General features: G+C 43.7%; 1 protein-coding gene across 2 annotated transcripts in view; it reads right to left on the bottom strand.

Moving 5' to 3' along the window:
- LOC114647247 (cytosolic purine 5'-nucleotidase) overlaps window positions 1-16378 on the bottom strand; it is a 1192165-nt gene that overhangs the window by 1069629 nt on the left and 106158 nt on the right. The window contains exons 15-18 of one of the 2 annotated variants that reach the window (XR_007934028.1): window positions 14414-14465; window positions 13371-13431; window positions 12768-12944; window positions 3726-4404 (exon numbers count right to left, since the gene is read on the bottom strand). Coding sequence is in view for 1 of the 2 variants with exons in the window: in XM_028795888.2 (XP_028651721.1) it covers window positions 4168-4404; window positions 12768-12944; window positions 13371-13431; window positions 14414-14465 (527 nt within the window). In the remaining variant the exon portion in view is untranslated. Of the gene's footprint in view, window positions 1-2906; window positions 4405-12767; window positions 12945-13370; window positions 13432-14413; window positions 14466-16378 lie in introns of those variants that run through there. The other variant, XM_028795888.2, reaches the window with a different exon arrangement.

The following is a 16378-nucleotide window of genomic DNA, read 5'->3' as shown; positions in this document are numbered from 1 at the left end:
ATCACATAAGAAGATTTGGATATTCAGACATTCTCCATGCAGACAGCAAAGCACCCGACTCCTCACAATCTCACCACCATGTGGGACAGCTGCTGTGGTGGTCTTATTGTGAAGGGCCATCGTCGCCATACCCCAGATGTCTCAATTGGTGAAGGCAGAATGCTGATGCAGAGCAACAATACAGGGTGTCACAAATGGATAAGCCAGTTCATCTATTTTCAGTTTAACTTTTAGTACCCTTTATATTTGAATTAAATTGACTTCAAATGAGACCTGAATTGACATTGGCCATTTTCAGTTGGCCTAGTGTGGCACCTGAGCTCTGGGATGCAAGCTGAACCCAGTGCTGCCAGGACAGGTGCCAGCTATGAAGAGAAAAATGGAAAGGAAAACAACACAAAGACAAAACTGCCATTCTCCCCAAGGGGTGTCTTATAAGTGATGGGCTGTGACTTCTGTTGTCCATAATGACCACTGACTGTGAGGCTCCATTGTGGGCTGCCAGCTGGACATTGAAGGCTTAATTCTGCTACCAACAGTGCCCTCTAATGGTAACAAAGGCCTACACATGCTGCTCTTCATACATAACAAGTAATTCTTTTAAGTATTTCAATCTTTTTCTAAAAGTATCATTTCCAAGATGTCTACACCAGGGCTGACTAGATAACAGCAGACTTGTGCAGACATTTGCATGTCCTCTGAATTCATTCAAATTTAACCCAGTATGGAACTCGTGGCTGCCTTCATGAAGGTCTGCCATCCTTTCCCCAACTGCCAATCAAAGTGCCCAGCGCAATTCATCAATGGAGTCCTTCACATTGCAGAGTTGGCGTCTGTAGACCTTCAGTGTGCTGAGCTCTCATCCCTGGAGGTGGAAGGTTCCTGCTGGATGCCCAGATATGCCATCCCACCTTTTCCTGGTGTTCAAAAATAGCAGGATGTTCCATATGGAGATGTCCCTTTCCCAAAGGCCGCATGCTCACTTTTCCAGACTTGATCCTTTCTAATTATTTGTCCTGGAAAACGTCCTCTGGGCACTGTCATGCCTACTGGGTACAATTTCGATATGGCATGTCTTGGGCAGAATTAAATAGCACTTATGTGAAAAATAACAGGCAGACCTGTGGGAACAAAACCAAAATGATCCATTGTTTTGAGCCTCCTTATTTCAGTCACTGGTCTCGGTGTTCTCACTACAAGCAGAGCTCTCATTTCTCATCCATGTGCACCGACTGGTCCAGTGAAGTTCAAAACATGCAGAGAATGTGTAACTGTGTATGTGGCAAATAAATAAAGGGTGAGTGTTGTAGAAGATTCTCTGACTTCCTTTATAGCAGTAATGGCCCCTTACCTCTCAGATATTTTTAGAAAGAAGAAGCCTGAGGTGTCAGGTGAGGTCCAGTTTAACTGGTAATACTTGCTGATCGTGAATCTCAAAAACAGCAGGCAACATTTTGCCTGATAGACTGCAAGTAAGAACTTCATTGTACTCTGCACGTGACATAAACTTGAACTCTGCTGAAGATGAAAGCCCCTCCAGTACAGAAAGGGTCCCCCACTTGTAGGACAAGATCACTTTGGTACTGGCAGTGTGGAAGGCCAGTAGGTGTACAGAAGCACAAGGAAACAATGGAGGTTCAGTGGGGAAGCACAGGGCCTCCTGGCTGATAAGACAGCAGCAGAATGTCTGAGATTGGGACAGCATGGACCAGCCTGTTCATTTAAAACTGAGATAATGGAGGTAGGCTGCATTCTTCTGCCAAACTGCTAGGGGGCAACATATGACCCCACCTGAGAGATCTGGCCCTGAAGTGCTACTAGAGCCGCCCTTAGTGATTCTGAGGTTGACCCCAGTAATAAGGGTGCAAGTTGAGTCTGAAGGTGGGAAGAGACTTGAGCTGAGGGCTCAAGAGGGAGATGCCATGGATGTGCGTTTGTGCCTGAGAAAGGAGGGGAGAACGGGAGGGAGGGCAGCCAGGGCCGAGTGTTCTTCTTTCTGTTTGTACTTTGAGTTCTCCTCCCCTTAGTGGCACTCCGTTTACAACTCACCATTATTAATAAACACAACACTCGTCACCACGTCATCTCCTATTCCAGAACACAAGCTGGTGTACCAAGTGGGCATGGCTGGGTGGGCTGACACAAGGACGTGCCTTTAAAACGTTTATGTGGAGTATGAAGGCCGCTGACGGCTCTCATTTATCTGCCTTTATCATTCACATTCAGCTCCAGCACGTCAAATTCTTGTCATTTACCATCAAATAGATGCAACTGGGGTGGCACAGTGGGTAGCGCTGCTGCCTCGCAGTAAGGAGACACCGGTTCTCTTCTTGGGTCCCCCCTGCATGGAGTTTGCATGTTCTCCCCATGTCTGTGTGGGTTTCCTCCCACAGTCCAAAGACATGCAGGTTAGGTGCATTGGAGATCCAAAATTGTCCCTAGTGTGTGCTTGGTGTGTGCTGGCACCCTGCCCGGAGTTTGTTTCCTGCCTTGTGCCCTGTGTTGGCTGGGATTGGCTCCAGCAGACCCCCGTGACCCTGTAGTTAGGATATAGTGGGTTGGATAATGGATGGATGGATAGATACATCTGCAATTCAGACAGCCAGCAACAGTCATCATAAGAGGTAAGTGCGCTGGCCTAAGCTTGGGGGCTCCAACTCGCACAGAAAAGGTGGGGAACTGAGGTGAGTGCCCCCAAAGATTGTGGGTATACTGCTTGGGACCCCCAAAAGCCTGCAAACAGCCCCCTTTGTTACAGTGTGTCTGGCTGTTTAGTTTGTTAAAATGGCGAATGTTTTTATCCACTATGAGGGATTCATAAGAGAGGGGGCACTGTGAGGTAACAATAATTGTATCAAACTGTGTAATGTATCACTAGGTATGAAAAATAAACCCATAACCCATCAACACTGCAAGATTTTGAACTTTATTGTATTTACGTATTTAGCAGAATAAATGTTTGCAAAGTAGTAACATATCATAAGGATTAATAAAGAGGCAAAGTGACCAAGTCAATGGCGGTGTCCCCAGACAGAAGGATCATGCATTAAAGGTGCGAGGGCCTGGGCCTTCACTGTAACAGCAGGTCTGAATCCTCGAGCACATTTCTCGTACGGCACGACTTCATTACAGCCTTCAGCTGATCTGTTTATCATTCACAAGAACAAAGCCAAGCAAGCGCAAGTCCTCCCCGAAGCCACCAATCCCAGTCTGAGACGTTTATTAAAAATGCTTCTGCTGTAAAGCACACAGAGTCGCACGTTCTTAAATTCCTTTCACCCTCTTTTCGGCCTCCTTGGCTGTGGTGCCCCCAATTCATGGCACACCCTTAAAGACAGAAAGCCACTTGTCAAGTACCTGCTCTCTTTGGCTCATACTAGCCGTACCCCCAATGAGCTCTGAGGTGTTATTTTAAGAAATGTGCTTTTTGAAACCTATGTGAGGCTAAAATCTTTGTACTAGGTGGTCCCGCTTCCTCTTACTTCATACGTTGGTCAGGAAAAATGCAATACAGTAAATATCCAACAATGTGAAGTAAAAAAAAACAAAACAGAAACGTGACCACAAAACTCGATAAATAGAACACAAACAAAAAGCAAATCTACCGTCATAATGTGTGGTGACACTCCTCCTGTCACCCTCTACGAGGATAAAGCACTTCATTAGTAATACTGGCGTAAATAAAAGACCCTCACAGACTACGCTCTACTCTACCCGACGGTCACTACTGTATATGGTGCCATTTTATCCACGGCTGTTGTGCTGCTCAGCTGACTGACAGTAATAAGTGGGCTTTGTCCCCTCCGAGTGGCTTTGGTCTCTGTGCTTCGTGCCTCAATCCTTGACCAAGAGAACAAGCCAAAGGTCAGCTTTGTCCCCTTGACGTGTTTCCTGAACGTCAGAGTTGACCACCAGAATATTATTACCTGACAGCCGTAATCTGCTGCGCTGATGTGTTGTGTGCATCCGAATGTAAAAGCACTTGAGGTTTGTGCCTGTGCTCTCATTTGTCCGATTTCCAATGTGTTGTACGTTGCATTCCTCAACCGCCATGTCCCAACCGTTGTGTAAACCCCTCGGAAAGGGGGGTGGGGTGGGGGTGGGGAGTGTTCAAGTCTACTTTGAGGGATTGGGAAGATTGGGTGCAGTTGTTTAAGAGTCAACTCCTTATTCTTCCTCTTCCTCCTCCTCCTCGTCATCGTCTTCATCATGACAGTGGGTGATTTCCTGAGGGGTCTGCGGAAACAGGTTTGGAGGCTTGATTTCACTGATGGACCGGGTCAGCTGATGCCTCTTATACTCCGAATCTTTCATGTCTACAGCATTGCGGTTGCGGGTAGCCATGGGCGACTCGGAATCGTTGATGTCCACATGGGCATGTTCTACTGTGGATTCATGAGGCATCTGAAATGAAACAAAGAAAATGTGAAACGTCAAGAGTACTGATTTGTAAAACTGCAGACAGACCACCAGATGTCAGAGGCAGTCCATCTGTAGCCTCCTTGGAGCTCCGACTGGCACCTCTGGTCCATCAGTTCTCTGGAGAGTTTGCCATGGTCTAAACTCAAGTCAGTTAACCTTACATGCGGTGGTGTGCGTGTTTGTGTGCCCCCTGTGACTGGCTGGCTGATTTCCACCTTGCACCCACCGCTGCTGGTACCCAGTAGCCCTCAACTGAATCAAGTAGGCACAGCTGTAGGAAACAAAAGACCTGAAGTACGCTACGCTGTCTTTTGGCACCCCCTAGTGGTATCAGCAGGTGCTGCACTGGTCTTCATTGTCTAAATATGTTTATTTAAATTAAACAAGTGATTGATGGTGTTTACAAATCAACAAATAAACAGAAAAGATTGTTGCAACATGTCGTCCTAACATTAATATCAGGCCAAGTGCTCCATCATCATCATCATCAGTCACTAGTTCTGTTTTCCTGGTAGGCATTTTCCCCAAATGTGTTTTACAAATGGAGCACAGGCAGCTTGGTGAGTTGCTCAGGGTCTCGCAGCAAGCAGCCACTGGAGACTAAACTGACCTCCTGTACAGCAGACCGAGACCCAGACATGACAGCCAATCACATCTGACATTCAGTCAACCCTCAAGTGTGTCCGCAGATTCAACTGCAAAGCCAGCAGACGGCACCAGAGGGCTTAAAAATGGGCAGCTGAGCTGAAGGCAAGTGAGCTGGGGTGGGCCTGCTGTCTCCAGTGAAGGCTACTGCTACGAAAGCGCTGGGCTCTTTATACTTGTGTGTGTACTTTACGTAAATCTGGAAGATTCCACCAGGTGGCAGTGCGAGGTACCATCACGGTGAGAAAACGCTGTGCTGTGAATTGCCTGAAATATCCATGAAATTCCCAGGATGGCTGTTTAATGATTACATCCATCAATCCAGGGAAGTGCCCTTCCCAGCAAGCATCAGGTGTGAGGCAGAAACAATCCCTGGATGGGGCATCAGCTCATCGCAAGGTGAACACAAGCACACACACAGACACACACACACACACACACACACACACTGGCATCATCTTAGCGTCACCAAATCCCACAAACCTGCATGTCCTTGGAAGGAAACCGGAGCACACGATGGAAACCCATCAGGAGAACATGCAAACTCCAGGCTGGGAACACCAGGGACGCGACTCCCTGCCAGGCAGAAGGGCTAACGCTGTCCACCGTGTCTAATTATTATTAGTATTCATTACTTACATGAAGTTAACGACTTGTCTGTAAAATCTTTAATGCATGTCGTCATCATGAAAGTGATATCAAGTAGAAATCTAAGGATTCTAAATGTGCAGCGAGCTGGAATATCAGACATTTAAGGTGTTCTGGGTGGGAATTTCTGCCTGCCACTGCTGCCAGTTTAGGAGGAAGCCCCAGAAGCTCGTAGTGATTAACAACTGGGTCGGTTTTAAGGTGATATTTACGACGGTCTACTTTAATGATAAAATAAACTACAGGATTAAAATGGAAATTTCGAGATGAAAGCAGACATTTCCACTTTAATCACACTGTGTCCCTAATTTGTTTTCAAATACACCGCCGTACATTCTGATGCTGTTGTGAAGGTGCAAGAAAAGTACGGTGGGGAACAAGTGATGCTTGAAAAGAAAAGCACCACGAATATACCTTAGTATGTCAGCATTTAGGTCTGAGCATCTGCAGAGCGGCTTGCTGTCACGTGGATAGTCAACACTGCTGGTCCTGTAACTCGCACTCACGTCGTCTTCACTTCTGAGGATGTGCTCTGACGCTGCCTCAAATGAACACTGGGAACGTGTGGCAGCCATGATGTGTGTGTTCTGAGTGTGGAGTATAAACTGGCCCTTAAAGTCGTTTCTCTCAGTTACTTCACACAGCACGTATGTATGTTGTATTTTATACAAAAAAGGACTCCTAAAAGTAAACATGGCAGTGAAGATGGAATATACTCTGTTGGGTTGGATTAAGAGAAAGCGCAAAAAGGTCCAGAAAGAGGACGGTGTGGGGTGGGAATCGACAAGAGACCGTCTGAAATTTGAGAAGATGTCAAACTTGACGACAGAAGTGGCCGTCTGTCCTCTGAGGATGTCAAATTAGTCACCCATGTGACGTCTTTCCAGCACAGGTTCACATTTTAAAAACTATGGCAAGCACTCCCTTCTTTTATTGACATCCAATAATGTACTGCCTAACGGGGTTGGTGCCCATATTGAACGATTTAAAGTTTTCACAGCCTGAATGCAGTTCCTAACTTTACAAAGAACATTAATACTGTACATCGGGAAAATGAGTTAACTATAGCAAAGAATAAAAATAAATTACAATTATACAATATTTTAACATGGCCTCCTTTTTATCTTACTAATCAGATTAATTTAAACTAATGCACAGTTCCTGTAGCTTGTGCTCACCTGCCAGCTTGGCTTTCCCTGGAGTTGGCAATTGCAGCTCCATACAAATTCAATTCAGCTGTAGGAGTCCATTTAAAACTCAGGACCACCAAATTCCACCCAGGGCTTATTTAACTTGCACAAAACAATCTTGGTACAAAACTGAAAAGAAGTGGGAAGACGTCTCCAAATGGCACGTACACTCGGTCAGTCAGTCAGTCAGTGTCCGACCCGCTATATCCTAACACAGGGTCATGGGGGTCTGCTGGAGCCAATCCCAGCCAGCACAGGGCACAAGGCAGGAACAAACCTGGGCAGGGCGCCAGCCCACCGCAGGACACACACAAACAGACACACACACCAAGCACACACTAGGGCCAATTTAGAATCGCCAATCCACCTAACCTGCATGTCTTTGGACTGTGGGTGGAAACCGGAGTGCCCAGAGGAAACCCACGCAGACACGGGGAGAACATGCAAACTCCACGCAGGGAGGACCCGGGAAGCGAACCTGGGTCTCCTAACTGTGAGGCAGCAGCGCCACCATGCCGCCCACACATGTACACTCACCTATCTTTAATAATCACGTGCTGCTTTTGGGTGGTCGCCCAAGTTTCCTGCCTGTCTGGAGGCAGGCTGGCATCAATGCAATGGGTGATCTGTTTGAGGTTTCTGGCTTCAAATAATTAAAAAAATCTTCAGGCACACTTTGAAATTCCTTCTTCCACCTTTTCCTCCTGCCTACAGCTTTGTGCAGCACTTGGGGCACATGGCGTCTCCTACATCTCCTTTATCCTGTTTTCTCTCTTGCTAGTTCACTTGCTCCCCTCATAAAGCTACAGTATGTAAGGCTTCTTATAAACCTCTACCCCTCATCTCTCACTGGTCCCATGGCCTCACACTGTCCGCTCCTATGTCAAACTCTCATCAAGAAGTCCCAATTATCAGTGTACTCGGTTTAACTTTGTACACATCATGTTTTACTCCTTGTCAGCTGTAGTTGATGGGCTTTAGCCCAGATCCCCTCTGTCACTTCTGCCCCTGTGATGCCCCCCAGATCCCCCTCTGTCACTTCGGCCTGTTTTGCCCCTCAGACATTCATGACTACGTATCGGTTTTGTCTGCCTGTGCAGACTTTCTGGTTTATAATCTCTTGTTCATTCTCTTCAGTATTATCAGTTCCATTTTGCATATTGCTGCATAATCTTGTACCCTTAGATCTTTCAAGATGTGCTCTGTCAGTGCGCCTGCACAAATTCTTATGAGAAGGCAATGTAGCTGCCAAACTTCGTCTTACCTCTGGGTGGAGGTTCCCTAATGTGTTCTTGCTGAAGAACTGGCTGTCCTCATGGAGTTGTCTGCATCACAGTTTAAAAGAGCATCCATTCTTAACTGGGAACTGACTCACTTCACACTTTGTACATCTTTAATATGCAGAGGCTCGTGACGCAGGCGCTCCCTGGACAGAGTGTGGTGGTGTGGTCAGTTGGTGCAGTTCCTGGTGGTATGGCACGGGACAAAGGGCACCAAGTGGGTCTATTTCACATTTTTTGAAATATTGACTTATTTTCAGGTTTGTTAACAAGCAGTGGCGTAGCTCGGGTTCGCGCCACTCAGGGCGGTGCTTCAATTTACTGCCCTCCAACGTATCTGAATATGTTAACTTATTTAAATAGAAAATTAAAATGATGTATTGAGAGAAATTAAGATACATTTTGCATAGATTTATTTATATATTGAGAAACAGCAATATTTTTTTCACATATAATCCATATTACTAATCGAGAATGGTAAACCGGAAGGCACAGACGCAGGTACTCGGCGATGGACCCAGGAGACATCGTGCGCAGGCGCCTACAGCACGCGTCTCATAAACCGCAAGTGAAGTCTGATCCACCGCGAACGAAGGAGTCACGGCTCAAAAACAAAAGAGCTCAACTAACGTAAATAAGACGTGAAGCAACAACGCGCCCATAGCTAACGACTAACGACACAGCCACACAGAAAAGACGATTCTGCACTGCACCCCAGAGTCAAACGGAAGACACTACGGAGTCCGCAAAGGTCCACAATGATAGTACGGAAGGCACGAGAAAGTACGAAAGGCGCAGGCGCCTACAACGCGCTTCTGAACTAAACGTCCACACTACACAGCATGGTCCGGGTAATGAGAATAAACGAACTCTCCGTATTAAACGTACGGCATCCTCACACGTCCAAACCATATAGCATATGTGAATCACATTACAGTGATGCATTATTAACAGTACAACCACAGAAAACGCTCCGTATTAACAGTAAGTGTAATTATCCATATTACTAACGGTAGACAACGGATAACTAATGGAGTCACGGTCACGGCTCCAAAACGATCCAGCTCAAGTAACGGAGCCACAAAAGCGAGCCCGCATGGATAAAAACAATAAACGTGGGCGCCTACAACGCGCGTCTGAAACCGCGGAAGCAAAACTGTCTCGGCTCCAAAACCAAACAGCTCGACTAATGGAGCTACAAAAACGAGGCCGCATGGACAAATACAATGTACATAGACGCCTACAACGTGCGTCTGAAACTGCGGAAGCAAAGCAGGCACGGGTTCAAAACGAAACACTACAACTGACGGAGATACAAAAACGAGCCCGCCTGGATAAAATCAATGAACGCAGGCGCCTACGACGCGCGTCTGAAACCGCGGAAGCAAAACTGTCTCGGCTCCAAAACCAAACAGCTCGACTAACGGAGCTACAAAAGCGAGCCCACATGGATAAAAACAATAAACGTGGGCGCCTACGATGCGCGTCTGAAACTGCGGAAGCAAAGCAGGCACGGGTTCAAAACGAAACACCACAACTGATGGAGATACAAAAACGAGCCCGCCTGGATAAAATCAATGAACGCAGGCGCCTACGACGTGCGTCTGAAATGCCGCAAGCAAAGCAGGCACGGCTCCAAAAAGAAAGAGCTCGACTGACGGGGCTACAAAAACGAGCCTGCCTGGATAAAAACATTGAACGCAGGCGCCTACAACGCGCTTCTCAAACAACGCAACCAAAGGAGTCACGGCTCCAAAACGAAACATCTCAACTAACGGACATAAAGAAACGAGCCCGCCTGAATACAATTAATGTTAACGTAGGCGCCTACAATGCGCCTCTCAAACAGCAGAGTCAACAGATAAACGGCAAAGAAAGGAACGACAAACGGCCGCTAAACAATTCCGCCAATTAGCTGACAACACATTCTGTAATGCGTCCACTATTAATGAACATTCATTAGGATTAATGAATATCATTTGCTGTCATTGTCATTCACTTAACTTCCCTGAAGAAACAACTGGCAATACAACTAATGAGTTTACACATTGTTGTCAAAGGGGTCAGGTTAGACGGCCTCCTTTAGATGAATATCCTGAATATATACGGATGTTTCTAACTAACAATGTAGCCGAAAGTAAAAACATTATGGACTGCATTAGATCCTACAATAGTTCATTTGCTTTTGCATCTACCGAGGTAAATATCAGGCCACCAGCTGGCAATGGCCCATACTGCTTTCGCGTATGTGGACAAATATTACATCGGATTGGAACAGCACACCCTGAGCCAAATCACGAACGCAAATATGCACAGAGCTGCGTGTTAGATCCAGATGACACAATCTATCAACAAATTAACCTTCCTGAAAACAAGCAATGCACAGAGCTGATAATGAGAAACGTCGCTGAAGTCATAGAGTTCGGCGTTCATCTGACATTAAAGTTATAGATACTCCATACCAAGGAAAAGTCATTCAAGGACAACACACCATCTTTACTACAAATGTTGTGTATAAAGAAATATTCCAATAAATCCTTCTAATGTGCCATGCTATGGGTTCTTTACTTCCTTTGTTCGTCATCTACACCTTTACACTCCAATATATCTCATACATACATCAATGTATTTCGGGTTACCCAACACCAGGGGTTGGCGAGCGAAGCAAGCAGGGGGCAGGAATATAGTACAGACGCACTGATAAGCCGTGTTCTGATTATTAGTTTAATATAATTACGCTGCGAAAAACAGAACCGGTGTGGTGTACAAGTGATAGGTGGGGATGAGCAAGAACACATTGGGATTGTCAACGAAACGAAATAATACATTGTGAACTAGTTGTTTATCTTCCTTGAAATTATTATCGGTGTAGTGTTTCTGTTGATTTTTGTTATTGCCTCATAAATTTCAACTGCCATGTCTGATGCCGTCACAGAAGGACCGTCTGAAAATGACTTTTGAAGCATTTGAGGATGAAAATCAGAGAATTTGACTTTTTTTCATTCATGAGTGATATTTTTCCGAACCCTGCTGCTTACACGTGAAGTGTTCTGAGCCTTTTGGCCAATAATGCCGCCCCCAAAAATGTGCTGTGGGGGGCGAACCACCCCCTCCGCCCGCCCCTAGCTACGCCACTGTTAACAAGCTCAACAATTGGCCACAAAAATAGCTAATCTCCAGCTTTGTTCTGCACATTATTGGCTGTAATTGAACTGAAGATGATCTCCTGGACGTACCACACTACGTACTTCAAAACTTGGTATGCAGCGTCCAGCAGGTGAAGCATCAGGATCTATGGAGCCGGGCGGCAGCAATGATAACTACATTTACATTTACATCATTTAGCAGACACTCTTATCCAGAGCGACTTACAACAGTAACTACTGTGACCTCAATTATTAAAACCTTTTATGTGTTCAGTAAGACAAAGAAAACACACACTTTGGGGATAAAACCGATTAAAAGTTCAACATACTTATTCAATTACATAATACTACAAATTCTACTTTACATCTGGTCCAAACCTGGATGAGTGTTACAAACATATATGCAGCATTTCAGCTACCCCAGATTATATTACTTGGGTAAGACTCTGGTTTTATCATTCATTAAAATTTGACACCTTAAAAACAAACAGACTGATGGCGTGTTTTCACTGCGCTGAACCCTGAATGTGTAAATAGATCATCTGTACGATTTTATTGTGTCCTGTGGTGAAACAGGCCGTGGTGGTACAAGTTTTGTATTTTTTAAACAGAAAGTGTGTTCAAACTCAGGTGATGAGGGAGTTGGTGAGCCCGCGTTCAGATGAAGATGTGTGCGGTTCATCCAGGTTCCTCATTAGCAGTTCGGGGTGCGTAATTAGGCACCAAAGGAGCCTGGGTAGGAGTGAAGTCATGACCAGAATCAGTGAAAGAAAGGAAGAATCGGGTGAGTGAGTCAGCATGATGCAAAGGAGACAGAGAGGTCAGTGGTCCAGTGAGGGAGCAAGATGAACGGCACTCCAAGGGCAGAGCGCTCTCGCTGAGTACTAAGAAGGTGTAGGAAGTAATCAGGTGCTCTGAGAGGTCCTTTATACAGCGATGGAGGCAGCCAAAATGAAGGGGTCTGGCTCCACGTGCCCAGTGAGTACTACCTGAGGGGACTGCAGCGACAGACAGCCTGTGAGAGAGACCACGGCTGTCAGGAGTCTCCAGCAATTGTAAGACCTGAAAAGGGTGATCTGGGGAAATGGGATGAAAACGACCCATTTGGATGGCAAAGGTGCATGGAAAGGAAAAGTAGGGGAATGTTTTAAGAAATGTATTTATTGCTGATTTCTCCTCCACCTGAACAGTTTTGAAGGTTGTATTTGAAGACTGGATTTCTTGACAAAAGCACATTATCTCTTGCTTATGTGTACGGGCCATCAATCACATATCTGAGTCAGGCAAACTCATTCCAAAGATAATGTAAAATGACGAGGCTGCTTTGGCACTCCACCTGAGGTAATCTTCTAATCTAAAGCCTACGTTAATAGTAAGTACGTGAATGTGACGTATAAAAGCTAGAAAGGCACACAAGGCGATTGTTTACAACTCACCAACACATGGGCAGCCCTGAAGAGGTAGCTGAAGGGATAGTAGAGGAGATTAATAAAGGAGGCTGCATAGAGGTCTGCATAGCGCATCACTTGACTAGCAAACAGGGTCTGACGAGATCCACTGCGGAACAGACTGCCCATCATACCATAGCACATGTCCATGTCATGTGTCACTTTCTGTGATCAAAAAAGAAAACTGCAATTACATTTTATACATTTTATAATTCAACAGTTGGCTGTTGTTTTAAAATTTTTAAACAAACAAACAAACAATCCATCAACCCATCAATCCATTTCCAGAACCATCATCAATCCATCCTTTCTTATCCAATGCCATGGCTGGACAGAAGCAGAGACAAGTTGAAAGGAAAGTTGAATCATCCACAGATGAGACAACAGTCCATCACAGTGGACGACCATATGGGGCAAATCTGGAGACTCTAATCAATCTAACGTGCATGTGCTTGGGTGGTGGGAAGAAACAGGAGTACCTGGGAAAAAACCCTGGAGAGTGTCTGGTCTAGGAATCGAACCCAAGCTTTGTTAGGCAGCAGCTCTAAATACTGCACACCTGTGAGACAGAACAGCAAAAAATGTACACACCTTGATACGTCTTTGAATGGAGCTGATGTCTGGTCTCTCGTTACTGCTGCTATCTAAATGTCTGACGGGTACAGAAGAAAATGTTGAAAATCACCAAAATGTCATGAGAAGATTCAACAGCATAAGTGATCCCACCCTGACAAACTGTAAACACATTCACCATAATCCTTGAGGAATACTTTCTTTTTCAAAGGTGAATTGCCCTAACAAGAGATTCTCTAAAGGAAAAAATCGAAATGATAAGAAACTTTAATTATATTTTTTTCTCACTTCTAAGCCCTTATAATTGTTTGGTATAAATGCAGAAATTGTTTTCCAATAGTTTAAATTTGGAACTTCAAAGTAGCCCATGCATACAACTGTTTTTAACGTGCTAGATTTGTAGAATAACAAGTGATTAAAAAGAAGGTTTTAATGTGCTTAAGGCAGCCTGTGAAGGCATTAACTTTGCTGCTTTTTACCTTAAATAAAACCATACAATGGATGAAGAATGAGACCAAATCAGACTATTAATCAGGATAATATGAACTGGAATGTTTCCAAAATACAAACATTATACAGTATGTGAGCTCATGTGGCTAAGGATCTGGTATCTAGAAGGTTGCTGGTTCAATTCCTGTTACTGCCAGAAGAGATGCTACTCCACTGGGCCCTTGAACAAGGCCCTTAACATGACAACTGCTCCAGGGGCATTGTACAATGGCTGACCCTGCACTCCGACCTCCCAAAGGTCACATGAAAAGACAGTTTCACCTTGGAGATTAATACAGTGTACCAAACACCAAAAAAAGTTCAAATCATCTCTTTTGGGTTCTGTGATGATAACTTCAGTTGTGTGCAGATATTACCACATAAACAATAATGTTGACTTTAAAAACGTCATAATGACATATTTAATAGTTTTTATTAAAGTCTACATTAACATAAAGGGATGTTTTTAGTTAAATAAATTCACCCCAATGGATTCTGGAATACACAAGAGAGGATTTGTTAAAAGTAAACTCTTAAGGATGACAGGTTAAAAAACAGCAGCTTCTACTCACTTGTACAGTTCTGCCAGGAATATGTCCAAATTCTGAAGCTCTTCAAACAGGGCTAAATAATTTAAAAGACAATTGTCATTATCAAGTCAAAGCAAGGCCCATACTTGCAACAATACTCATAATAAATAACACCAAAGCATAACTTTTGATTTGCTTAAGATATCATGTCAAACAGTTCATTAACATTTTATGACAAAGTAAATTTTCAGTTCTCCCTGAGAAATTTGAACAACTTTAAACAAAACAATACTGAATTATAATAAAATTGGCCAGTTTAGAAAATGTGCAGATGAATCTTATTAGAGTCCCTTCCTTTCAAAGATCCAAGAGGACATTAGGAAAAAGATCTCTCTATCAATATATCAGAAAAGGAGTGGAAGGTAGCATTGCAGAGAATTCACTCGAGCTCCATATGCGCAGAGCATAGAATTATTCAACTAAAAATTATATATCGAGCTCATCTGTCTCGCTTAAAACTGTCCAAAATGTTTCCAGGGCAGGATCCAACCTGCGAACGCTGCAACCAAGCTGCTGCCTCACTGGGTCACATGTTTTGGGCCTTGTTGTGATGTGAGATTTCACATATAACTTGATAAATGTTTTGTATGTCTTTATTTCTAATTTGGGCAAAGCAATGTAATTTATATGATGAAGAAGTATCTCTCTCTTGCTAACCTGTGATGAAGACAACACAATGAAGAGCACAGCTCAGCAGCCATTTTGAACAGACATGTGGCTGAAAGCTGAGCACCAATGATGCCTTAACTAGAGACATTTAAGTAACTAGAAGTCTGTGTGCCACCTGAATTGCATATCACCATTTAATCAGGTTGTATGGTTGCCAATATTCAAATGTACTTTGCATTTTGTTATTATTTCTGAATATTATCAATAATACATTATTTAAACTGCAACTTAACTTCTGCTTGTCTTTTTACTACATCTAATTGCCTGAGGTTATAGATATAGAAGGGAAGGTGGGGATAAGTTATATACAATAATACCTTATGAACAGTGGTAAGTCTGTGAGATTAGGCATTCTGACAAAGGCTACATATTAATAATACAAAAGAGGAAAGTAGAGCAATATATTACTCTACCAAGACAAAACAGGCCGGCACCAAATTAACATCATTTAGGACCAAAATTTTTAAGTGCCTTTCAGACAGCCTTGGTATCACAATCCCTCCTAACCCACTAACAGCTGTGTTCGGTGTTCTTCCAGACGGACTTGAAGTGGAGAAGGACAAGCAAACGGTGATTGCATTCACTACACTTTTGGCACGCAGACTTATTCTGTTAAATTGGAAGAATCCTAATTCTCCTCTTATAAGTCAGTGGGAAACCAATGTTTTATATTATTTGAAATTGGAAAAAATCAAATTCTCAGTTAGAGGATCTGTATAGAATTTTTTCAAAACCTGGCAGGATCTAATCAATAATATTTTAGAATAAGAAGAAATAATTATTTCTGCATTTCTTTCTCTTCTCCATTTTTTTTATTTACCTATATATATATATTTATTCCTTTCTTTTCTTTATTTTTGCCCTATTAAAAAGCCCTAAGCAATTCTCCTTTGGCCATGCTCTCCTTCTCAAGGGTGGGGTTTGATTTGTCTTCAATTCTTTTTTTGAATAAATTGATCTATTTGTATGGAATGATTACAATAAAATTAATAAATAAAATTAAAAAAAAAAAAAAGAAAATGTGCAGATGGACAGACAATGACACTTGAGTATGCCCTTCCTCCTCGGGCCTGTGGGTGGTCAGTCTACACAGCACCTTCTGACAATGTGAGAGGAGGCACAAGAAAAAGGACAGCTGCCAATTGCTACTCAGGTGTTCCATGAAAACATAAAAAACGGTTTCCAAACTCCCAAAAAGCCTTCCTATGAAGTTCTTCTCAAAGAACTCTTTACTTAAAAGAGGTGAATTAAAGTCAGGAGCTTTGTGTGTCTGTATGG

Source organism: Erpetoichthys calabaricus, chromosome 2 (genome assembly GCF_900747795.2).
Source record: "Erpetoichthys calabaricus chromosome 2, fErpCal1.3, whole genome shotgun sequence".
NCBI lineage: Eukaryota > Metazoa > Chordata > Cladistia > Polypteriformes > Polypteridae > Erpetoichthys > Erpetoichthys calabaricus.
This window is presented reverse-complemented; position numbering and strand designations above follow the sequence as displayed.